Source organism: Diabrotica undecimpunctata, chromosome 2 (genome assembly GCF_040954645.1).
Source record: "Diabrotica undecimpunctata isolate CICGRU chromosome 2, icDiaUnde3, whole genome shotgun sequence".
Taxonomy (NCBI): Eukaryota; Metazoa; Arthropoda; class Insecta; order Coleoptera; family Chrysomelidae; genus Diabrotica; species Diabrotica undecimpunctata.
In genome coordinates, this window is record NC_092804.1 from 159,092,477 (window position 1) to 159,120,264 (window position 27,788).

General features: G+C 33.2%; 3 protein-coding genes across 11 annotated transcripts in view; 2 read left to right on the forward strand and 1 right to left on the reverse strand.

The window, feature by feature from the left end:
• Positions 1–27,788, reverse strand: part of dlg1 (MAGUK family member discs large 1) — a 1,569,679-nt gene that overhangs the window by 1,099,953 nt on the left and 441,938 nt on the right. The gene's annotated exons all lie outside the window — the stretch shown is intronic.
• On the forward strand, positions 4,407–7,737 carry LOC140435130 (larval cuticle protein A3A-like). The gene is given in 3 exon segments (XM_072523850.1): positions 4,407–4,496; positions 4,499–4,556; positions 7,457–7,737. Coding segments are annotated over 3 exon segments (351 nt in total). The 3' UTR covers positions 7,660–7,737.
• Positions 9,263–13,091, forward strand: LOC140435129 (uncharacterized). The gene is made up of 2 exons (XM_072523849.1): positions 9,263–9,318; positions 12,244–13,091. The coding sequence occupies exons 1-2, from the start codon at positions 9,307–9,309 to the stop codon at positions 12,943–12,945; spliced, it is 714 nt and encodes a 237-aa protein (XP_072379950.1). The 5' UTR covers positions 9,263–9,306; the 3' UTR covers positions 12,946–13,091.

Sequence of the window (27,788 nt, forward strand, 5' to 3'; positions counted from 1 at the left end):
CATTAGCCCAGAATCAATAAAGGAAGGCGTAGACTCCCTGTTGAATGCGATACACGAACTAATAGTGAACATATGTAATAATAAACAACTGCCACAAGACTGGAATACCAGAGTAGTTATCCCACTACATAAAAAGGGATATGAGCTTCAATGTAAAAACTACCCGGGCAATATCGCTACTTACTGTGGCATATAAAATTACTGTCAAAATATTGTGTATGACCGATTGAGACCATATGCGGAATAAATAGTTGGAGGATATCAATTTAGTTTCTGCAGGCAGAAGTGCACAATTAATCAGATCTTCGTCTTGAGGAAAATCTTGAAAACGACTAGTGAATTTAATATAGACACATATCACTTTTTCATTGATTTTGAGAGTGCCTATGATAGCATCCATCGAGAATTTCTGATCCATGCACTGAAAGAGTTTAATATTCCAACTCAAATCATCGATATAGTAAAAGAAACACTTAAAGTACAAAGCAAAATTCGAATTCAAAACGCACTAATAGATACAATTCATGTGAGAACGGTGTCTACGACAGGGAGATGCCCAATCCTGTATTCTATTCAACCTCATATTAGAGAAAATAATTAGAGAGTCAAAAGTCAACACCAGAGAAACAATAATAAAATAAAAGGAAACAAATGTTGGTATTTGCAGATGATGTTGATATCATAGCTAGAAGCGAGAGAGAGATGATAGAAGCATTTAATGCGATAGAAAGAGTAGCACAAAACAGTGGCCTAAACATTAACGAAATCAAAACCAAATACATGAAAGCCAGCAAATCGACAGGCCAAAGAAACCTACAGAATCTGACAGAGACTATAACATCGAAAGCGTGAAAATTTTTACATATCTAGGTTCACTAGTTTACCGCAGATAACAATGTCAGTGAATAAGTTAAGAGAAAGAGTACATATCGTTAATAAAACATATAATGAAATTAAACATCTAAGATCTAACATCACAAGAAAAACCAAATGCAAAATATACAAGACCCTGATAAAACCGGTCCTTGTATATGGATCAGAGACATGGACACTGTCGAAAAGCGATGAGAACCTATTAGTTACGTTTGAATGAAAAAGACACATAAATAAGGGGGTAAAAGAAAATGACATGTGGCGTAGAAGATATAATTTTGAACTATACACAGCATACAATGAACCCTAGGTCATAACATTCATAAAGATCGGACGTCTGCGCTGGATTGGAAAAAGAATCCTAGAATCCTAGAACAAGCCAGAACCCAGAAAGGTTTGTCGAGCTACTGATGATGAATACCCCGTTTTTACAAAAATTCTACTAGATTCTGTTTACTATCTTGTTTGGTTTTTTCCTGATATGTATCTCTATATACCTTTATTTATCTTTACATCCCGTCATTTTATTGTTTGGTACTCATTTTTATACGATCTCCTAACAATTATTAATATTTTTTTACTCTATGGTTTATTCCCGTTTTTGTTGTTTTCGGTCGGATTAGTTTTTTAAATATCGTAAATCTGAAGACCGCCCCTGTGCGATGACGAGGATGTATAACCACAGCTCCATTCACAGTTTATTGACATTTGTAAGGTAGCATCTGCTTTTTGCAATAAAAAGGACCGTTGAAATCGAAACTAACACAATTGGATACACAACTAAAAAATTACGTTTATGTTCTTTTTATTTAGCTGCGCTACATAAATAAAAAGATAAAACCAAATTAAACCATGCATAATATCTTATTTTATAAGTATATAAAATATTGGCTATTTGTGTCTGTTTTATATGCAATTGTCTTAAAACGTCCGCTGTTGTCCGACGTCCAATTGATAATCACGTGGTTGTTCTATTGTCTTTCTCTAAGTTCATTGGAGCTCATTGATTTTCTTACTCCTTTTAATAATGTTTTTTCGGTCTTCCTCTCTCCTGTTTTACTGTAGATGTCCATGCGAGTACTTGTTCCGAAAGCATATTGTTTCTATATGCTGAACATGCCCAAACCATATTGATATGGCTTCTATCTCTTCTCAGTTTCTCTCTGTTAATAGCCCCGTTTCACATTCATATAATAGCATACTTTTTACCAGAATTTCCAGGAAAAAATAACACGTTTCCGCAGGATTACAGGTCTATTAGCAGTCAGCAAGATTAAAGTAAGGGTCATACTAAACAGACTCCAATCAGAAACAGAGAAGCTAGGACTAATCCCAGCAGCTCAATTTGTAAATTAGAATAGAACACTCCAGTATACAACAAGTCTTAGACTGAATACATAAAAGCTACTAACTAACGATAGACAATACACAGGAGTAGCCTTCTTGGATGTAAATAAAGTCTTTGACAGAGTTTCGCATAAATAACTAACGTATAAAATAAGAGACTACGGATACGGTGGGGCAATGACGAGACCAACCTCTTTGTACTTGAACAATTGTAGGTTTAGGGTCTAGATAGGACAAGTGTTATCTGAGAAGAAGCCTCGAAGGCAGGAGTACCACGGGGGACAGTTCTACTGTATACAATATACACTGTGGATGTCCCCAGAATACCAGAAACACTTTTCAGCCTTTATGCAGATCGCTACAAACACAGCGATCGCTACAAAACATATAAACCTGAACATAGCAGTAAACCATCTACAGACGGCACTAATACCATTGAAGAACAAAATATCCAATAGAACAGCCTTAAACCCATAGAAGACACGAGCGGTTATCTTCAAAAAGAGACGAGATAACCCAAAAGAATAACTTACAGTGAAACACAATCCCAACGAGTAGAAAGAAGAAGCAAAATACCTAGGAGTTACAATGGATCAAGGTCTGACATTTACGTAGCTCGTCCACACGATAATCCAAAAAACAGAATTTCCAGAGCTGCAATAAAATGACTATAGGTCTAATAGGTAAAAGAAGCACATTGAGAATGAATATTAAAATAATATTAATCAGCAGCAATATACTACCCATAATTACATAGATATCTCGCGCGTTGTGGACACATAAGTAACGGCAGCAAAAATAGGATACAAGCAGCCTACAACAGTAGCCTTAGGGAAGCTGCAAAGGTGCTCAGATACGTTTTTCAGCGATAACTGTTCAGAGAATTGAAACAAATAATGGTAATAGTCACCACGGATGAAAAAGCAATAACAAAATTTGCCTGAGCTAGAAAACCACCCAAGCTCACCACAAAAAACAGCAAATAATGGCCAACATTTAATAAAGTATAACATAATGACGGTATTAGATTTTTGTTTCAATACAGGGCAGCCACAAGCCGCTTATACGTATTTCGACCTCTTTAGGTCTCCTCAGAACGGTATAGCCACTGCTCTGATTTAATAAAGTCTAGATAATTGCAGCTCTATCAACAAAAAAATAACCCGACTATTCTGGCATTGGCAATGTACTAATTATGTCTTGTGTTTCAGGCAACTCTCAAAAAAATATCACAAAAAACCAAAAAAACGCTTCAGCCACAAAAAAAAAACATAAAATACTAACAAAACCCAAAAAAAAAACAGGCAAAAGAGGCCTATATCCTCGAATGCCGAGTCGCCGAACTGGGCGTAGTTCAGAGGCCCCAAGCAAGCAATACAGATCCATGATGAGTCACTAGAGATAACTAGACTATAGTGTGGTACCCAGGACTTTACCAGCGGACCTGGCAGCCCCTATAGCGCATTAGAGTAGCATTGGGGGGGTAGCAGATCATTTGGAGCGTTGGACGGGATAGAGTGATTCCTGTTTACAAGAATTAATCCTCCTCGATTCAATGAATTGCGTCCCCCAAATGTTATTTTTAAGAGGTGTGCAAGTCTCTCAGACTAGGTTAAATGCTATTGCTTGCTTGCCTCGAATAATCTATTAGATTAGAGATTTTTTTATTATTTAAAAAAAAACTAGTTTAGGAATCCCGTTAATAATCGAATCACGTTAATAATCGCACAGTAGATCTTTCCAACGAAAAAACACCCGGTTTAACAGGAATTTTTTAACAAATTTTTGAAGGTACTACTTTTTCCAAGTTGATTTAAAACATACCATGTAAATTTAAAAAACGCCCAAATTATTTTTTATATTGACCTTCAGCATCTTTGTCTTGCTCTCGGGCATATATAGAAGCTGATACACTATATACGGAAGGAAGGAAGGACGTTTCATACAAAGTCATTCCAAATACATACTAAACTTCCAGACGTATATTGAAATACCATTTCTCTCGTTTAAATTAAACTCCAATGTCAGTGTTTTAATATTGTTCAAGGTATATTTCACATTTGTTGGTAAGATGAAGGCCTTTTTAAAATTTTTAAAATATATAAGACCTGTATATAAAAACAAATTCGAACCGAAGTTTTTCATTTACACTTGTTACTTCCAACTTAGATTACATTTTATTAAAAATGGTTTTAAAGATTGTTGCACTCATTGCTTTAGTGGTAGTCGTAAAGGCAGGTATAATAGCTCAACCTCTACAAAAAGTTGTTGCACCGGATCGTATAATCCTAATCCCCAGTATTCATTTCTATATGAAGTACAAGATCCACTAACAGGTAAATAATGTATTCGAATTTTTAATAAATCATGTAATTTTGTGTCTATTTTTTGAGTTAATATAGAATATTAATAATAGTTAAAATTGTTCGATTCAATTCAACTGTTAAAATTCATTTATTTTGAATGAAAAACAAATGTAGATGAGTTTTTAAATTATTTTAAATGAAAATATATTTACCAAGCTGATTTTACTTTATTATTGAAATTATTTTATTTTAAAATTGGTTTTATTATACATTTATTGTTTAATGTTATACATACTAGGATTCTATTCCTCTTCTTCTTCTTCACTTACCGCCTCCTGATTGGACGTTATCTATGTCTACTGCAGATTCTACTCTATTTTGAGCTCTTCTGGTTAGCTTTCAAAGGGATAATCCAATTCATTTTTAATATGACTTCACCAGTTTTTTTCTGTTTGACTTCCTTCCATTATCAGCAGCAGGAAATGATGTCTTTAGTGTCAAAATTTTAATTCCAGGAAGATGTTTTGCATCTTTTGGCACTGTATATGGATTAAGAAACTCTATTTCAACTTTTGACAATAATTCAAACGTCTTAAACCTTCTTCATTACTTACGTCGTCGATCCACCGGTTTTTAACACTCAATGAAACCTCCGCATCGTTCTTCTTCTTAGGGTGCCTGTCCTATCCGAACGTTGGCGATCATTCTGGCTATGATGTCTTTGTTAATTTCTATATGGAATAGCTGTGTGCTATTCATGTATATACCATGCTCTCAGGTTAGCAAGCCAGGATATTTTTTTTCGTCCTGGCGTCCCTTTTCTTTTAATTTTACCTTGCAAAATGCATTGCAGTAGCATTAATATATGCTTTGAGTTCTCAATACATATCCCAAGTACTGTAGCTTACGGCCTTCACGATGTTTACCAAATCAGCGGTTATGTCCATCCTCCATAGTACTTCTTCATTGGTGACTTTGTCTGTTCATGGTACCTTTAGGATCCCTGTGTATAAAAATAGTTCAAAAACCTAAAGTTTTGATAACAGTTTTCGCATTCAATGACCACGTTGCTACTTCATACGGAAGCACTAAGTAGAAGTAACATTTAAGGAGCCTTATTTTTTTTCTCTAAGGTAAAGTCATGGTTTTTAAACACAGAGTTCATAGTCAAGAATGCACTTTTTGCCTTTCGATGCGACATTTAATCTCTTGGTTATTGTCCCACGACTCATTGATTATACTTCCGAAGTACTTGTACTGTGAGACCTTTCAATTCTTATTTGGTTCACTTATAGATTTACTCCAGTTATGTTTTCCTTGCCGATGATCATTAGCATAGTTTTGCTGGTGTTTATATCCAGTCCATATATTCTAGTTGTTTCCATTATTTTGTTCGTTAAGTTTTGCAGCCCTTCTATGGTATTGGAAAACACTATTGTATCATCAGCATACCGCAGGTTATTAACCTTGACTTCATTTATTACGATGCTTCCTTCAATATCTTTTAGAACCTCTTCAAAAATGTGCTTCGGCAGATTAAATATCAGTGGTAAAATTATACACCCCTGTCTGACTCCCCTTAAGATTTTGACCTGATTTGTATATTCTTCATCTATTCGGAGCACCGCTGACCGATTTCATACAGGTTAGCTATTATTTTTAGGTCTTTTCAGTCAATCCCCGTCCTCTTCAGAAATTTCATCATTTGTTCATGCCTGACTCTATCGAAAGCCTTGTTGTAGTCAATCAGGCATACAAAAACATCTCAACTGACATCTGGACAATTCCCAAACAATACCTGCACGCTAAATAAAGCTTCCTTCGTACCAACACCATTTTCCGCATCGTAAAGCTCTCTAAATGCTGTAACCAGCTGATTTTTAACAACTTAGCTACCATCTTAAACAACCGCCACCTAAGCGTTAACCACCGATAGCGCGCCACGAAATGCTACGTACTCTCTACGCTACTTTACGGAGTTGAAGGGTGGACGTTACCAGCAGCAACTATAAAGAAGTTAGCGGCTCTAGAAATGTGGCTGTATCGACGCATACTGAGAATACCTTGGGCAGACAGAGTGACCAACAAAGAGGTATTAAGACGAATAGGTAAAGAGGTGGAATTGTTAACAACTGTTAAAATGAGGAAAGCGTCATACCTGGGCCATGTGTTCCGTAATGATAAGTACAGTCTGCTACAGCTTATTGTCGAAGGCAAGATTGAAGGTAGAAGAAGTTTGGACAGAAAGAAAAAATCCTGGCTGAGAAACTTGAGAGAATGGTTTCAAATACCAGAAGCTGCGAACATAATACATGCGGCACAAAACAGAGAAACCTATCGTTTGATGGTCGCCAACCTTCGGTAGAAGACGGCACATAAAGAAGAAGAAGAAGCTACCACAGTATGCAGAAGGGCATTATACATAAAATTTTCTTATAAACTTTTGTAGGGTCAATATAAAGTTTTGTATAGTGAAAAACTCTTGTAATTTTAAAAAGGTATTTCTGGTATGTACCATTTGACATCTAGTCACTTGTCCCGGGTCAAAAGTGTTATTTCTCCAACACTTTAGGTATTTTAAGGGTGTTCAAATAGTTTATTATTTACCAGTACGTTCATAGTTGGTTCGTTCTCTGCCAAAATTACTAGATATTAGACTGTTTTTTTGCATTCCTACTAAGGTCAGATTTTTCAGTTTTTCATATTATTTTATTTATCACAGTTTACACTTCTTGACCACTTTCAGCAGTTCTCTCATGATTCACATCTAGAGCTCATAAATAAAACTAAAATTAAAAATGTATTATCTAAAATTTAAATGTTAATAGAAATAAGTGTAGTAGGTATCACCTAGTAGTTTTTATTATATTATGTATTTCAGGAGACTTAATTTTTGCTTACTCTTAAAAATTTCGTATTTATTTTGACAGGTGACAGTCATGGACAGTACGAAACTAGAGAAGGTGATGTGGTCAAGGGAGCTTATGCCTTAATGGATTCTGACGGTACACGAAGATTGGTAGAATATACTGCGGACCCCGTAAATGGGTTTAATGCTGTAGTGTCGAAGCAACCAACAGGTAGAAAAGCGGTTATCGCTCCTGCTGCTAAAGTCCTAGCACCTTTATACTGAAAACAACTGTGATTTATTTATTATTTATTTATTGATGGACTGAAAATGTATAGGATAATTAAAAGTATTTGAAATTTTCGTTTTTTGGTTTATTTTTCTGTGCCTATCTTTCTTTAGACCAGTGGAAAAATATATGTTATAATATTAAACTAACCAGGGAAACAACTTCACAACCCAAGTTTGAATTTAGATTTTTATGAGCATGTTCCTAAAATGTCGAAATTATAGTTTTATACTACTACAAAAATTATAATTGCGTAAGAGTTGCTGCTAAAATTTTTTATAAAACATGCATTGGACTGATGCAGAAATTTAGAGTAACAGGGCCAATTTGCAATAAAAAACGTAACCGATAGGGACTTGTGAATAACAAAGCAATCCAAGTAGCCATTTTGGGGAAAGTTAACTTAGAGACTGAGCAATCACAGTCACTGTCATCACTAAGCAGAGCAATAGGTGTTTCACCATTCGAATCTTCTATAAAATTAAGTTCCATCCATTCAAAATTAAATTGGTATAACCAATATATAGTTGATGTATTTTTTCATAGAAGAGTTAAATCAAAAAGATTTTAATCGCCGTCTCGAATTTAGCGAATTCTTGGCACAATCCATCATTAATAATCCACAATTGTTAAGCAATATTTGCCTTTCTGATAAATGGTCATCATCAGTTACTTAGGCAAGTGGTTGGTCGTATAAGAAAAATAGTAGAAAATGATAATAACCTTTTTGAAGATTTGGTTGTATTTCAACATGATGAAGCTCCTTCACACTTTGCTTTACCCGTGCGACAATGTTTAAACGAAACTTTTATTGCTCGTTGGATAGATAGAAGAGGACAGATTATGGATTGGCCACCTAGGTCACCGGATTTAACACCCCTAGACTTTTTCTTATAGAGGTCTTTAAACAAAAATTCATGCTATTCAACCAGAACCTCTAGATGATTTACAACAAACAGTAGAGAACAAATATTGACAATTAAATGCAGACATCGTAAGCAACGCCAGAGAATCATTTTAAAATATATTGTACTATTACATGAAAGTGAATGGAAGTCATTTGTTGGCAATGTCAAAAATTTGACAAACTTAACAAAAAAACTGAAGAATATAAAAGTAAATTTGACGCTAATAACCTTATTCTCATTTTATATTAATCACAAAAGGGAAACGATTTAAAGTTCTGAAGAAAACAGCTTCAGAAAAAGATAATTCATAAGAAATTGATAAAAAACTTTAAATGCCAAAGCTTCATACCTTCTAAAAAAACTTTCAGTAATTAATCTTCACTTTAAAAAAGAAGTAAAATAATTTAAAATATTTTAAATAATACAATAAAAATTTGAAAAATATTCACTATTATTAACGTTGCATCATACACTTTTACAAAAAAATTTCCAAATATCTCTGCATTTTCATCAGAATCTCCAATTGCATTTGGCAGGCCAATTAACATTCAAACAAACACCAATAAACATAATGTCAATATTAAACCCCGTACCAATGGTTACTGTTGCCAAATTGGCTGTTTTGTATGCAGAAAGACTTTCGTCTATTACATGTGAATCCTTAATAGTATGTATATAAAAGCCAAGTAGGTTTTGAAGACAGCAGACAGTCTCGTGTTGATTTCAACGATAAAAATGGTTCTAGCAGTAAGTAGCTAAGACACTTTTTAAAAACATTTAGTTTTTTACAAATTTTTTTATCTGTTCTCCCTGTTTAAAATTTCTTTGTGATTTTTATGTAAAAAAGAAAATTTGAACGTATGCGTTTTTTAGACTTTCATATTCAAAATGCTTTTTTCTTTTTATTTTATTCTTCTAAAACCGATTAACGCCTAAATTATAAATTTTTCACATTTCAAAATTTTACTTATACATAATATTGTTTTTAATATGGAAATATTTGTGTAATTGTTTTATATCATTGTATTTTTGAATTTTTACTCGTTGTATAAATAGATCATGGGGTGTTAGTGTTATCATAATCACGAGTATGTATAAATAAGTTGAAAATGTGGATTAAAGCAGACAGAGCAGATTGGACACCTAGAGCAGGTATTATGGCCAATTCTTAGACAATTAATAATAACTTGGTTTCTTCTGTTTGAAGGATTATCTATCGATCATTTATTTTTGAGCAGATAAGATTTAGTGTTGTACCTAATTTTTTCAAATGATTGTTTTTGCCAAGTGGGATTTAACCAGGTTTTTTAGATCGGTGTGAAGATATGTTTTCAACTTTGCAGTATAGTTTGAGCTCATTTGACTTTTGTTTGACAATTGATCTGATTTTTCATTTCCATAAATACCTATATGTGAAGGTACCAAATAACAGCCGCTTCCTCTCCTAATGATTGTAATATTTCTAGTTTGTTTTTTATAGTGGGGTTGATGGTATTTATTTGTTTTAATTCCAGTATGGCATTCAATAAATCTGTTATAATAATGCAGTTCATCATTCTACTCTTTCTGAAAAAGATTAGGGCTCAAAATAGCTGCGGTCCTTCTTATGAGTATACTGAGGTTTGTCGATATCGATATGTTATAATAATTTTTATTACAGTAGTAGGCAGCAGCGTGACCACTGGTTGTTTTAGAGGCGTTGGTGAAGATTTTCAAATAGTTAGGATAGTGGTCTAGAATTTTCATGAATAAATGTTTAATTATTGTGAAATTCGTAGTTGATTTGGGATACTTTCTAAGTGTTAAATGAATAGTTAATGGGTTGTCCATGGAGCAAAGTTTGCAATTATATTAAGCGATACATTGGGTTGATTTCTATCTATAACTGTGAGCTTTATTCTTTCTTAAGGGGTGTACATGATTTAGTTATTTTTTTAGCAGAAAGAGTAGGGTTGCAGATGTGAAAGAATATAGGATGCTGTTTCTGGGATGATATCTTTGCAATATAATTCAAGGATAGTTGCTGTCGTCATATATGTAATGGTGATTTTATTGCATATTACTAACCAAACCTATTAAATTTATATTTATATCCAATTTAGCTAGTTTAGGAAATTTTATATAAATCCATAATACTATAAAATGGGATTAAAAATAGAGTTAGACTTAAGATCGAACCTTGAGGGATTCCGTTGTCTAATATCTTGGATGCGCTTGCAACACCATTTATTCTAACTTTTGAATTAAACAATTTCTTGGATAGTTTTTTATAAGTGAGAATATGTGATCTTGAATTCCATTGTCCTTTAATGTTTGTAGAATACAATGCCTCCATGCTCTATCGTAAGATTGGGTTATTTTGAAAAATAGTTTTTGGCAAAAGCTTAATTAATTATAGTCTGTAATGCAACGAGATTGTCTTATGTAGATCTACCCCTTAGAAAACCACTTTGGAAGGGAGTAAGGGAAATTCAAAATAATATTTGTTAAAATATTAGTTACTGCTGAATAATTTCTTCTAAATATGACAAAATATGAAACTTTTTTAAAATCGCAAATAAATATAAAATAATTTTTTTTTCTGTTCAGATTCAGATTTAACTAAATACTGCAATGCTGCACATTTGGATAACGCATAGACCTAGTGTCCTATTTATAGATCAGTCAAAATATAGTTTATAATAAGCATTACTCAAAAAGAATAATATTGTAAACAATAAAAAAAGGCCGATATGAAACTTTTATTATTAAATCTGTAAATCTAAATGGAGCCAGCAAATTTGTCCGATGCTTATAATTTTTTTATGGGAATAATATTGGAAATAGGATAATGGAAAAAATTTTTTCTTCAAATTCAAAAAAATTTTAAGGGTTGAAATTTTTTTTCATTAATCTATAATTAGGGCGCTAGCCTATAATGGGTTTGGGATTAGGTCATTTTTACTCCGTTAGTTTAACCTTCCTCTGACGATGAGTTTCAACCCATAAAATTATTATAGTAGTCTCCTAGGCTCCCCGTTATATAGTGCTATATCATTATTAGTACTTTCTTTTCTGTTGTTGTAAACAATTCTCGACAATCTGGAGAGTACATTTGTGATTTTTACTGTTTTTTATTATATAATATTTTTATTATATTCTTATATTATTCTGTCATATATAACTTCCTTATATTTTCTTTTATCCCTTAGTGCTATCATCGATTTGGTGTGCAGTTTAGCTGTTTTTATTGAAACAACGTTTTCTTTGATTTTACTATTATTAGGATTTTCTTCTCTCGAATAGTTCAATATTTAACATATCTGCTTTCATTTTTATTCTATTTTTATTATATTTTGCTGTTTAAGCTTTCTTAAAATAATTAACATATTTTATATATTAATTAGTTATTAAGATGGTATTAATTGTTTATTTCTTTGGTTACCTGACTCAGACTAACGAAACTATAACATTAGGTTCTTACATAAATTTAAAGTTTAGTACTTACCAATTTGACTGATATATTCTAATCCAAGCTTACCTGAAACAACAATAATATTTTAGTTTCAACATAACAGGCGGAAATAATTTCTTAAAGTTATTAATTTTTTGTTTGCTCATTGGATGAAAAATAACTATTAATATTATATATCTAGTTTAAATTAAGTCTAAGTTATTTTTCTTAATTTTCAGCTAACAGTTTTCTCCGCCATTTTGGCTTTAACCTCTGCATCTGGTGTGGTAGCCCCAGCTCCAGTAGCTCTTGCTGCCGCCCCGTTAGTAGCTGCTTCACCTGTCGTTGCCCAAGTTGCAGATGACACCTTTGATCCAAATCCATCCTACTCTTTCGCTTATGACGTTCAAGATGCCCTAACTGGAGATTCCAAAGGCCACATCGAAAGCAGAGCCAACGGAATAGTCCAAGGACAATATAACGTAGCCGAACCTGATGGTACTAGAAGAATCGTTGACTACACTGCCGATCCAGTCAACGGCTTTAATGCGTTAGTAAGAAAAACACCCCAAGCTGTTGCTGCCGCCCCAGTAGTCGCTGCACCTGCTGCCCCAGTAATCGCCGCCCGTGCTGCGCCTCTAGTTGCTGCTCGTGCTGCACCAGTTGTTGCCGCTCCCGCTGCACCAGTAGTCGCCGCTCGCGCTGCGCCTTTAGTTGCTCAACGAGCTGCTCCAGTCTTGACAGCTCCTGTACTGGCTGCTCGTAGTGCTCCACTACTTGCCCAACCTGCCCCTTACATAGCATCAGCAGCTCCTTTAGTAGCACAATCCGCTCCATTGTTGGCAGCAAGGGCGTCTCCTTATTTTGCTCCCTCTGCTCCTTTGTTAGCTGCAAGGTCGTATGGTTTAGCGTCCGCTCCGTTCACGTATGCCGTTTTGTAAGGAGAAGTGTCTCAGTTTAGGTAAATATTGAATAGATCAGAATTCTGATGCACCGACTTGCTCAATTGTAAATTGTTGTAATTAAATGATTTTTGTACATAATTTTATACTTCGTATACCAATTTTGAATAAATTGATATAAAATATTTGAAGCTTTTATATTTTATTTGACAGCATGTTTAAATCCGTAATATTCTGCCTCCATTATGAGACATTTATTATACAATTAAACTAAAAATTCCGGCTTTTAGTTTAAACAAGATTTTTACATACATCATAAAACTCACTTATTGGACATAAAAGAAGTATAACGTGGTCATTATCTTTTGTCCTTTCACCATGAATATACAAATAAAAACACGGTATAAACACTATGTAGCTATAAAAAGCGGATTTAATTTTCTTATAAAATATAATTCACCAAATAACCTAACAAAAAAAAACTTTTTGATTTAATAATGAGATTAACAAAACGGATACTACAGTACATTTTTGCTTAGTATTGACATAAACAGTTCCACAAAGCATCTACAAATTTTCAAATAATCTTTTACACAATACAAAAAAAGTGTTATATTGACCACTTCAGATTTTTATAATATTTTATATCAAATCTCATACTGCAAAGTAAAATAGAATGGTAAGGGATGATCTGGATAAAACTAGCATTCGAGACTAGTGTGGAATTTCCAACGCAGTGGACATACTTCGCGGACACAAATATTCTAACATTGTTAATTCATCCACCATTTTTCTACACGTGTTTCGAGATTTCACCTCTCATCAGGTACACTTATGGTAGCTCGAAAAAAAAATTTATTCAGGTATTTAAAGGATCTAGAAGGTATATGAGGGATATATAGTTGATGACAACTCCAAAAAGATGTATAAATAGTTTTGCTTTGTTTTTTTTATTAAACAATCGTAAAAAGTGAAAAAAAAATTTCTATCAAACATTTCTTATACATTACAGGAAAAAATGGTTCAAATAAATGTTATAGATCGTAAAAATTCTTTAAATTTGAGCGTTTTTAAATTAAAATACATAAGTTTAACGTTACTAACTTTATTTTTTGTATAATGGCATGTACATAACCACCTAAAATTGTAACAGTTAATTAGTTAATAAAGTTTGCTAAATTTCAAACAAATCGACCAATTAATTTATTACGGAAAGCGATTATTTAAACAACTGAGGAGGTTTCAATCAAAATCAATCATGTCCACCTTAAGAAGTTTTAGGGAAATCGCAAAAAACGTATTAGTAAATAACCTTACATGAAAAATCGGATAAATTAGCATATATCATTTTATTTATTGAAATTAACTGACTCTTAGTCAATATTTCAAATCTGAAGGTATAAATAAACCTGTAAATACATTTTAAAAAAAGGACATGTTCTTATTTGATTGGACTTCATGGACGTTGATAGAAGGGGTTGATAAAAAAACTCTTAGACTACTTAAAATATCTATTGTATTGTTACAAAAAATATCTTGAAAAATGGCTAACATTTACCAACGACACTTTCCACAAAATATAAATGTTTAAATGTGTAGTCCAATGTCAGGTTCTAGACAATCACAGGATTCGTCCACTTCGTCAGCATCAATTTCGTCGTCCTGGACTTCCACTATTATGGTCTTATACCAAGATAAAAAGTCATGTTTCTGCCAGTCATCACCATACATTTTCACAAGTAACGTCTCCACGTCCTTCTTCTTAGCTGCTTTCACTATATTGCTCAGTGGAAGTGACTCTACAGGAAATGAGAACGACCTTGCAGAATGCCAGCCTTTTTTTTGAGGCTTGTTGTAGGTTTCAAAATCACTTTCAAACCTAAAATTCTGTGCCGATTTCACTTTGATAACAGTAAGTTCTTGTCCATTGCGGTTGACAGCTTTCTCTTTCCTCACAAAAATCCTCTTCTTTTCAGATATCATTTCAATGTTTTTAAATTGTGTAGCCAAATTTTTAGCATCAATCAATCCCCAATCCTCTCCAAGTTTCCGTACTTCTCCAACAGAACTATATACATTGTAGTACTCTTCCTTTGTTGCAATGGTAGGCTGCTTCCTGAGTAACTTTTCAACCCTTCCGAACACCCGATCAGCGGGGAGGAAGCTATGCCCGCGAACAGGGTATGTTAGAACAATCTCCTCTAAAGCATTTTGCACTGATCCTAAGTAATACACTAATGTGTGAACAACGGCATTGTTTTTGTTTTGACCGGCACCTCCCATCACAGAACAGATTCAGTCTTGTTACATTTGAAAAATTAGCGGAGTTCAAGAAATTTACAAGTGCGGATGAAACTTCGGTCGCACCCCTTCCTGCAAGTTCTTCAGTCCATACGTAAAATATGGGGTTTTGTGCGTTTGATGCTACAATGCAAAAAGAGTAAAAACTTAATTGTCTTTTGTAGAACGCGTCTTGAATAGGAGTTTTGGGAAGTGCTTGAATTTGCTGGAGATCAAAACAGAAAGTAACCTCATTTTCTTTGTTTTCCTTTAAGAGCCCCTAAAAAGCATTAGCTCTTAATCTGTGTATTCTTTTCTCCATCATAAATTGGTTGACCACTACCAAGTCTTTCACAGCTTTAGCCTTCTCAATTTTCAGCTGAAGATCTATTTTATTGCATGTACTGCAAAGGTCAGAAGCTGGTGATGAAAATCCGATATTTAATTCATTGAAAACTCTCCTAAACATAGATTTCTTAACTTTAAGATTATCAAGTACAGAATCATTGTATATTAGCCACAACTTCTTAATGTTTAAGTCTGCACCAATATAAATCCTTTTCGATTTTTTTCGATTATAGTGGCTTTATTTTCCTCTTAAATTTCTCAAAAAAAGGACTGATTCCTTGTTCGCAGCAGATTTGTGACTCTTCCTATCGCCACCCCTCTGATCCTTAACAGCCTTTCCCTCTTTCACCTTTTTAGAAATATTAGTCAATCTTGTTCCCTTCACCATGGTAATATGCATGAAAAGTTTCCTACACACAGGTATAACTTTACCGGTTGATGAAAGTATAGAATATTGTACACTAAAACTTTTAGCCTTTGATTTTTCAGAGGTAGGCCTAGGCCTTCGCCGCTTTATGGTACGTTGATTTATCCAACTGGCGATGGTGTTATCTTGCGTGTTTTTGTCAGGTATTTTGTAGAGGACATTTCGAACAAAAATAGCATCTATAGGCCTAACTAATGCACATTTCATACCTTTGTTCATGTGTTTACATGGAACAAACGCACGACATCCCACTGGAGTACTGTATCGCTTAAGCTTGGCTCTAGTTTTTTTATCCACAGTCTTTTTATTTTTACGAGATCCTTCATTGGCATCGCCCACTCTCACTAAGTTTTCTTCATCCACGGAAAATTTCAATTTTATTTAATAAAAACTACTATAATAATATTAAAATTAAACCACAGTGCAATACAAACTCAATACTCGCTATCGACATAACCTAGAGGGAAAACACAGACAATGTGTTGACATGGTCAAATCACGTGACCAAATCGGGGCACTCCTATTAGCTGAATGGACATGTGGTGGTATGATTGAAACCAACTGTGGACATGATTTCATTTGATTTGGGAACCTAATATTGTGTATTCATTTTAAACAGGACATGATTTTTTTTAACCGAAACCGAAAACACCATAGAATAGGATTCACTCTTTATATTATGAAACAGCTGCTAACTCATTTTTTGATTTTTATGGACATGATTGATTTTGATTGACACCTCCTCAACTGTACTTGTTCAAAAAACCAATCTAGAGGTCTTTTGTAAATCGCAATCGATTTTTTGAGGCTTTATTGTTAAGGTATATTACAAAAAAAAACTTAATAAATTAAAAATCTATTATACCGTATTTAATTAAATTTGTTATTAAACAAGTTTTGGCTAACTTTTTAGCTTATATATCAATATTAATATAAATAATAACTTTGATATTTTTTATCACATACTTGTAAGTAGGCTCAATGAAAAGCTAGTGAAAAAGTAGCTCAATGAAAAGCTAGTAAAACAGCGGGCAGTTTTCCTTTCCAGTTTTTCGTGGCGGTATTTTACAAGCACCATCATTTTGACGGATTATAACTTGTTACTTCTTCACTATATGTATATGTCATCAATAACTTGGAATATAAAAATTTTGATCTCCATTTAGAATCTGTTGAATTTTCAGCTCTTTATGTCAATAAATAATGTAAATAATTTAAAAAAAACTATCTTGTTGTCTTTTGGTCGTAGAAGTATTCGTTTTTTTTGAACTGTGCTTTTTCATTAGCTTTTATTAAACCTACTTACACGCATGTGACTCAAAAAACTTCAAAGGTTATATAACAATGTATAATGGATCAAAAATTCAGTCTTTTTCAACTCTTTTTTAATAACAATGTTAATGATAATATAATTGTTGTTAATAAAATAAAAAGCTTTTTGAAAATGAAGCCTCAAAAAATCGATTTGGATTTACAAAATTCCTCTAGAGTGAGTGTCAAATCTACCAAAGAGTAAGGATGACATGGCCCGAGACCAATACCAGACCAGTATTATCCCTATATACAAAAAAGAAGTTGGAATTTTTTCTAAAAATTATCGCAAACTTGCACCAATTAACAAAATATCAACAAAGTACTCTTAAATAGAATACCATAGAGGACATAACCATCAGCCAGAAATTGCAGGACAATAAATTTTTTCACGGGTGTGGCACTAGGGAACGAATATTATAAGTACTACAGAAAAATCTAAGACGTTAATGTTAGAACGAGTTGATGCTTCTTTGATTATAATTAAATATTTATCTAGTGGACTATGGAGAAAATTTTATACGAAATATAAGTACTGCATCATCTGATCCTAGATATACAAAATCTGTACAATAATAACTATGCTGGCGACAGTTTAAATAAGAACTTATTTTATAGTCAAAATGCATCTAAGACAAAGCTGTATTTATACTAAGTTCCATTTTAATCAATATATGAAAATAAAAAAATGCGAAAGGCCATTAAAATATAAAAAGGCAGCGTGACTACGGGCGAAAGGAAGATATGCAGCTTGAGAGATCCAGACGAGGCAACTATTCTTGCCAGCTACAAAATGAAAATGAATGAAATAAAACTAAAGAGAAGAATAAAATTTATTCTTGTTGTTATGTCATAACAACACTATAAAAAAACTATAGAAATGATTGACGGGCCAGAACTTACTATCAGCGCTGTCGAGTAATTTGCCTAACTAGGGTTCTTGATCACCAATTTCTGGAAATAATCTGAAGAAATATAGCTTATATCGCTGATATATGCAGCTGAACAGATGCATTAACAAAAATTTGGAAATATCATGAAATATCTTTTTTTCTATATGCTCCAAAAATTACCTTTTTGCGTTAATTAACGTGAAAATACTTATTTGTACCGATAGGACTTTAATCCATTTTGAATAATTTATTTTTTTAAATAAAAATATACCATTTTATACCATAAGTTTTAACTGCATTGTAAATTTTTCTATTGTTCTAAAATTTTGTCTATCTTTGATTATAAAAGTTACTTTTATATTAAGCTAGTTCATATTTTACTACCTAGTTCATATTTTTTTATAAGAGAGTAAGCCAGTTTCAATATGTATGGAAACAAATCTACATTTGACACTATTTGATACTATTTGTGTAGCTTCCAATTTTAGAAGAACATAGTTTCAAATAAACTGTAAATCTCTTTTCGCATTAATAACAATTCCATTCTCAAAAATTGCCAGCTAACATAAAGACTGATAATTGGATTATGTTTGAAATATTTTGCGTTGTTATATAGTACAATACCATACAGAATTGTAGAAGAGTTATACTAGATTACTAAAAAACTTAGCTACAACAAAATAATATTAAATAAAAACATGGGTTATGCTAATTATTTTCTGCATCTATTAGTCCAGTCGTCAAAGTTTTGACACCTAAAAATGCTATGAACAAGCTGACTTTTGCTGAGAATGTCAGTTTTGGAACTCCCAAAAAAATGCAATGAAGTTTGCACACTCATGCTAATTGGCTGCTTCCTAAAACTCCCCTCGTATGGGGAAAAAACGAAAAACATCGATATACCAAAAAAATGTATCAAACAAGAAATATAGCTGAAATAATTTTGAAAAAAAAAAACGTTGATTAGCACTTTTTGTGTAGAATGAATCGTTCTTTCACAAACAACGTTTTTAGCGACCGGCGATTTTAAATGTTAGTTACGCGCGTGAAGTAATTTTTTTTAATAAAATTTGTATCTACTCAACGGTAAAAATTTCACATATTTTGATCAGACTGTCCTATCCACAAAATTTAAAATTGGTTTTAAAGACAAAGAGTGTAGCTTTTGTAAGCAGTTTTTGCATTTGCCACAAATAAGAACAGTTTCTATAAAACTATTAAATAAATAAACGTTGCGGGATTTTTGCCACTTTTTATGGTTCTCATGAGATCAATGAAATTTATCACTTCAACTGAATGGTCACTATGGAATTTCCATTGTTCGAGACTAATCTTCAAAACCTATAACATGAAATTTCGATTTTCAGTTTTGGCAACAACTACGAGATATTAGAATAATGTTTAAAATTTTCTGAATTTAAACTTTCACATTTCCAATATTCTCACAATTAAACAGGGAAAGCTAAATGAATTGCGAACTAAACCATACACAAATTAAAAAGAAGTGGTCAAATTTAATCTACGTATTGTACACTGTACACAAAAAAGAAGAGTCAAACATGTTCCACGTCACAAAACTAACACCATTATTTGAAGAATCCAAAAGTGAACATACAAATGCCTGTGTTGTTCTCACCTGAAGGGAGGGCGATGTAAAGAAAATTCCGACATACAATATCAACATACATAAATAAATAGCTTAAATTGTTGTTTCTTTGTTATTTTCAGGTATTATACCTTGTAATTATAAGTTTTTAAATTTTGTAAAAATAATTATTTGTTATTTTCAGAACAACTCAATTTGGTTATTAAAAATATATTCCCATTTCCGATTCTATAGTGCTGTAAAAAGTAACTTATTACACACACATACATACAACGTTGAAACATGAATTTAATTTCGAGGATTCCTGTATTTTTTCAAAGGAAAAGAACCATTCAAAACGTGTTTTCTTGGAAATGTGTTCCATAAAATCTAGTACTTCTTGCATCAATAAAAAGTCAGACATAGATAAACTGAGCAACATTTATTGTTACTTACTGGAAAAACATCCAAAATAAAATTAATATCTACCTGTACCCACACAAATTACACTTCTGTGCATAACATGTTGCATACCATTAAGACAGGTTTAAAAATTAAAATCACCTAAGATGGGCCTCTAGTAGTTCTTAAAAAGAAATATAATATTAAGTACACCTAATTACTTTTTAATCATAGGATTTTTTCTTTTTGTTCTTTATGTGCCAGAGTTAAAACACACCAGCAAAAGATGACAAACAAAATTTTTACTATCTGTACCTAAATTTTAAAGAATTTTAAAATGTATTTTGTCCACTATTTTATATTTTATGTGTGTGTTATTAATGCTGAGTGTCTATGCTTTTACAAATAATCTCAACGACTAGTAAGTTGCACTGAACATTTGTGATATTTTATAAATATTTACATTTTTTTTCCTATTACAGTGTCTTGAAAAAGGAATAAAACCATTCCGAAAGCTAGACAAAAAGTCATAAGAGTGTTTCATTAACATCCCGGCCAATTTTCTGACTGCAACCCTAATAAACTGTGTTGCTTGTTTATATTGACAGTCACTAATATCCAGTAATTCTTGTAGTATATATATATACATTTTATAGTTACATTTTGTAGATACACCACTGTGCTTGTAATGTATCTAAAGATATTCGATTAACAGGTAATGGTTCCATATAATAACAAGTTTATCGCAGCAATTCCATTCGTTTTAAATCCCCATTAGAACCAAATGTACTTTTTAGTGGACGATTGATATAGGGTGTAAAACATTTATTTGATTTAAATGTAATAAAACGTAAAATTGACTAAATTTAAAATATAGGTATATAGTATATTAATTTAAGTTAATAACATCAAATCTCAATAACATTGCCTACTGCACATATTCGATGACAATACACAAAACATGACAAATTATTCATAATTTGAAAACTCTTTTTATTCTGCATTTCCTGGATTAGGCATTCGGAACTTCTCAACTTTATTGTCATTATCCCATCCTGCTCCATATTTTCTTTTAAAATGACATGTTATGTAAGCAGAAAAAATATAGAAATTAAATGTAAACGACACATCTTAACACATCTTGACACATCTTAACAAATAATAATAAGAGTGGCTTCCATTTAAAGGACTTGGAATATTCTGTAATTTACATCAAATCGAAATAATTAGAAAATAAATTAAAAGATGGAAAAGGGAATCATATTTGAACTGTGTAAAAAATTTTAATTCCACGCTGAGCGCTTTTGGCTTACAAAGCCATCTTCAGAGCTATGCTACAATAGAACAATAATGTAAATAGCTAATTTTAATTTAACAGTGATTAAGTTACATAAAATATTATATATACTATACTGAGAAAAAAATGCTGGTTCTATTTTATTTTTTTTACTTTGTCAATGAAAAAACACAAAAAAACTGTACACTGAACTACATAAAAATGACATTAAAAAAGTTGGTTATGGTACTGGTGTCAGAACCCGACCATTTATTGTAGTTGAAGCAGCAAATATAATGGGCAACATCGAATGCCAGCCTTTTAAATGATTAGAAAATTAAAATTTTTAAATTATCAAAAAATTGACGAATTAAAATTCATAATGAAAGGAGACATGTCGTATCGAAGACTCTCCAAAATTGAGTTTTTTCAATCTTGCTTTCTATAGCATCATAATGAATAATGTCTTGAAAATTGACTAAAGGTCAAAGTAAGTTTAATTGACAAGTTATCCCTAAAACCATTGATCAACCATATCAAATGCTTTTGCACAGTCAGTGAAAATTACATCCATTTGCCTTTTAGTGTTTATGCCATCAGCAGATTGTCTGAGTCTATTGTCATCAACAATAATTACAAACATAAGTTTGTAATTATTGTTGATCTATCTGGTAAAAATCCATGTTGATATTGATTAAAAGAATTGATAAAATGTTGTAATAAGTTGCTATATAAGATAAATTTAAATATTTTTTCAAGAGAATTTAAAATAATATTACCTATAGGTCTAAAATTTTTTACTTCAATTATATGACCAGATTTAAAAATAGAAACTGTAATGTTATCTTTTAATTTTGTAGGAAAGGTATTAGTTTTTAAAGCTAGATTAAATACAAACTTTAATGGTTCCACAAGATAATTGATACACCTTTAATAGATATAAGCAGGTAGATTATCTTTTCCTGGGTTTTAACTCTTTACTAGCTCTAATAGCTTCTTCAGTTATCTCATTAAACTCTAAAATACTGTGAAACTTAGGGATCTTTATATCAGATGATATGTTATAAACTGACTTAAAGTATAGTGCAAAAGCATTAGCAACTTCATCAGAGCCAGTATAAATATTGTTGTTAAACTTAATTTCAGATGGTAAACCCCTGGAACTTCTTCTAGATTTCACAATAGACCGGTCCATGTTGATATATCCTTCTTAGATTGATGTATTGCGATATTTTGTATATTCAGATTTTGTTTGTATTTTAATGGACTTTCTAAGATCATCATCATCAGTGGCGTTACAGCTCTTTATGAGCCAAAGCCTTCTTCAGAACAATCCTCCATTCGCCCCTGTCTCTGGCAAATCTTCTCCATGCTCTAATTCCGATAGACTTCAAATCATTTTCTAGGTTGTCTTGGTACCTAAGTCTCGGTCTTCCTCTTCTTCGTTGTCCGATCGGCCCTCTTCGGTCAAAAACTTTTCTGACTATGGCATCTTTCTCTCGTCTGATTACATGACCTATCCATCTGAGGCGTGCTACCTTAATGAATTTTACAACGTCAGGTTCTCCAAATCTTCTATACAACTCAAAATTGTAACACCTGCGCCACAAACCTTGTTCTTTTATGCCTCCATATATTCGTCTTAGTATTTTTCGCTCAAAACGTTTGAGCAATTCTTGGTCATTCTGTGTTAGTGTCCAAGTTTCTGAACCATATGTTAGCACTGGTCTTATTAGTGTTTTGTATACAGTTAGTTTAATTTTTCTAGGCATTTTTGAGGCCATCTGTCTTCTTAAGCCATAGTAACACTTATTGGCGAGCACTATTCTTCTTTTTATTTCTTCACTGACGTTGTTATCTTTGGTTAGCAGCGACCCTAAGTATATGAAGGTGTCAACACCTTCCAGTTCTAGGTCATCAATTATTATTCGTGTAGTTGTCGGGTTGCTTGACCTAGTGCAACACATATATTTGGTCTTTTGAACATTTATATTTAGTCCCATTCTGTGTGCAGATGCTCTTAACGACCGAAATGCTTCAGTCAGAGATTCTGTGGACCTACCTATGATGTCTATGTCATCTGCGTATCCGACAATTTGTACTGATTTGTTAAAGATAGTACCATTCGTAGTAATCTGCGACTCCCGAATTATTTTTTCTAATGTCAGGTTAAATAAGAGACACGATAGTCCATCACCCTGTCTTAGTCCATTTTTGCAATGGAAGGGTCTTGAGAGATCGTTTTGGATTTTTACCAGGCTCTCTGCATTTGTGAGTGTAAGTTCAGTTAACCGGACAAGATCAAATGGAATGCGAAATTCTACCATAGCAAGTAGAAGTTTATTTCTATTAACGGAGTCGTATGCGGCTTTGAAGTCAACAAATATGTGGTGGGTGTCGACGCCGAACTCTAGGGTTTTTTTAAGGATTTGCCTCACTGTAAATATCTGGTCCGTTGTTGATTTATTAGGACGGAAACCGCACTGATATCCTCCCACTATTTGTTCGTCGTAGGGGAGGAGTCTTTTGTACAATACGTTGGACAACACTTTATATGCCATATTGAGTAGAGTGATGCCTCTATAATTATCACACACCATCATGTCTCCCTTTTTGTGTATAGGACACAGTACACCTAACTTCCAGTCTGTGGGTGTTTCTTTCTGTTGTCAGATTGCAGTTATCAGTTTATGCATGTGTTTCATGAGGGGGTCGCCGCCATTTTTGAAAAGTACGGCAGGGAGATTATCCGAACCGGGAGCTTTATTATTTTTCAGTGTTGCGATGGCTTCTCTAATTTCTTCTTCGGTGGGGGGGTGGTTGCCGATCATCTTCATTCATTTGAAACATGGGATCCTCAATCTCGCCATCTTCGTGGTTGCCGCTAAGCAGTTCTTCAAAATGGTCCGCCCATCTGTTTAGTATTTGTTCTTTGTTACTAATTATAGAACCGTCCCTATCTTTATAGGCTATTATTCTGGGTTTGAATCATTTTCTGCAGCTGTTTATCTGTTGGTAGAATTTTCGTGAGTCTTTTCCATTATGGTGGTTAACAATTTCGTTTAAAGCGTGTTCGTATTGTTCTTTCTTTTTTCTTCTAAACATTCTCTTTTCTTCTCTTCTAAGATTTTCATAATCTTCCAGAGTTAATCTCGTTCTGCGCTGCTGGAGTCTCTTATATGCTTCGTTTTTTTGTTGGTTGATATGTCTGCACTCTTCATCGAACCAATCTTCGTGTTTTTTAGTCTTGATAGGTTTTAATACAGTTTCAGAGCCGCTGTGTGCATAGCTTCTTTACATTTAGTCCAATGTTCTTCTATACTTAGATTTTCTTCGATTGTTGGTAACGCTTCGTTTAATATTGTCATGTAATTAGCTCTAGCAGTTTTAGATTTTATCCCATCAATATTATATTTTGTGGATTTTGTGCTGTGACCTTTTTTTGCGTTAGATATCCGTGCTCTAAGTTTTGCTTTTATAAGGTAGTGGTCGGAGTCTATATTAGCCCCTCTACATGCTCTTACGTCCAGTACATCGAAGAAATGTCGACTATCTATAAGTACGTGGTCGATTTGATTTTTGGTCTGGCCGTCTGGTGACTGCCATGTAGCTTTATGGATGTTTTTGTGGGTAAAGCACGTACTTACTACCACCATTCCTAACGATGCCGCGAGTTCAACCAGCCGTAAACCATTTTGGTTACTGACCGTATGGAGACTATGTTCACCAATAGTGGGTCTGTAGGTTGTCTCTTGCCCAACTTTAGCATTAAGATCGCCAATAATAATTTTTATGTCATTGTTCTGGCATTTTCTATAAGTGCTTTCCACTTCCTCATAAAATAGATCTTTCTCCTCGTCTTCTTTATTTTCAGTTGGAGCATGGACGTTGATAATATTGTAGTTAAAGAACCTACCCCTTATTCGAAATCTACATATTCTAGGGCTTATTGGGTTGAAAGCTATGACTGTTGATTTTACGTGTTTGTTTAGTATAAAGCCTACGCCAAAAGTGTGATTGCTTTCATGTCCGCTGTATTATAGAGCGTAGTCCTTTTTCTCCAGGCTGCCGCTACCTGTCCATCTAATTTCTTGGAGTGCTATAATGTCTGCTGAGTATTCATTTAGCGTTTTTTAAGAGACATCTTAGCTTCCCTGTGCTATAAAGCGTACGAACGTTCCAAGTGAATAATCCAATATCATTAGCCTTATTTCGTTTGCCAAGTCGTCGACAAATACACCGTCCGGCAGATTGTTGTGAATTTTCCGTAACGTAAAATTTTTTTACGGGAGAGGGGTGTTAACCCACTGCCCAACCCCCTTTTCGGAGGACCATTTCTACCTTCCTCGTCAGCCCTGACCCCACCTTCCACTGGGGTTGGTTACCCAGTCTCCAGTAGGGTTGCTCAGGTTTACCGGGGTTTACCCGTGTGATCCGGATCACACTTTTAGGAGGTGAGGATAGGAATTGAGTAGGAGAGGACTTTCTAAGATATTCGCACTTATTTTTAATTTGAATACTAACATTGCCCTTCTGTAGCTTACAGCATAACTTATTTATCAGACATTTGACATTTTTGCATAAATTGGTACCACTTATTTGACAGTTGCTGTGTTGACACTTCAGATTTGTTTCTATTATTTATTGTGAGTGTATCAAGTACACTCTGTTCTTTTTAGAACAAAATTAGTGTGATTTAATTCCAAAATGTCACATAAGAAGTTAAATAGTCGTTTTAAAGAGATCGTAGCTTCTGTGATTCAATATTTTGAACAGGAACGAGATAATAACGGCCCAATTCTACCGTTGATTGTTATTAGGAAGTATCTGTTTTAACTGTGAGTTCTATCCCTCAGCCGTAAAAACTCATACACCTCTAACATCACCCCCCAAAAAACGTACAAGGCCTAGGAAAGTTACCAATACTAAAGTAATAAATAGAAGCGAAAGTTGTAATACAATTTACAGTAGAATAACATGTGACTTTGACCTCTTTATGGAATGAATTGAAGGAAAAAGAACTGTTTAGTGGTTGCCGTATATCACTCAGAACTGTGCTGAAAGATATTTTGTTTTTATATGACTAAAAGATAATTCTAGGCGAGATAATGACGGAACGGTCTCATATTGTTGCAAAGAGAGCAGAATTTTTGAGATTATATTAAAAATCTAAACATGAAGAACTATTAAAGTTTATTTTTATAGATGAAACTTAGATGAATTTTTAAAAATGGATCTAAATGTAGCTTATTAAAAGATGAGAATAAAAGAAGTGTAAAATCCATTAAAACTGAAGGAAAACTATAACATATTGAAACTAAAACCATATTATATTGAAAATATATTGAAATATAAAGCATTCTTTATGCTGGTAATGAAAATGGCTTCATTGAGGGTGCAGAGGCTATATGCACCCATCTTTAATGAAGAAGGTTCCTTCTTCATTACAGATGGGTGGCTATAACTGCAGCAAATTGCTCTCTATCTTAAGCTCTTCTTAGTGTCGAATGAGTGTCCATGTCTGTCTCTTACATTATTTCACCAGGAGCATTTTTTTCTTCCTAGACCTCTTTTTCCTTCTACTTTCTCTTCCATTATGAGTCGTAGAAAGTTATATTTTTATCCTCTGTAAATATGCCCTAGATAACTCGTTTTTCTGTTGTTTACAATATTTAGGAGTTCTCTCTCAGTCCTCATTCTTCTCAGCACTCCGTTATTGGTCACGTGGTTTGTCCACAAAATCTTCAGCCTCCTCGAAAAACACACACATTTCAATAGCAATTAGGAATAAATGAATGTTTTTACAAAGTGATATCGGATATCCAACGATAAGTTAGAGTTTGTTAGGAATGTTTAATACATTCATTAATGTTTACACGTACATTGAGTTCTTGCATTTAAATTAGTTAACTTTGGTTTATACTTATTTATCCTTGCTTTATTCTTGATCTTGTAGCCATAGGATAGGTGGGTTTAAATTAATTTTCTTTAAAATACCTAGTTCAAATAATTGACAGTTCAGCTGATTTTTGAGTTTTTATATTTTAATACCTTTCCTTTGATTTAATAGTCTTCTACACTTGATTTTACTGTCATAGAGTATGTAGAGCTTTAAATTATTATTTTTTGTTTAAGTTTAAGACCCCTTAATGTTGTACCATTCTTTGCATCCGTAGGGTATTTGGGTTTTAATAACTTCTCATTAGTTTATTATATCGCTTAAAATAATTATTAAGAAAATGATTCCCTTACATAAGGCAAAATTATATCAATCGTAAAGGTGCAAAAATCTAAACCCTATATCAAAATTACTCTCAAGACCCCCCGCGATAAAAAAATTTCTGGGGATTAACCACTGAA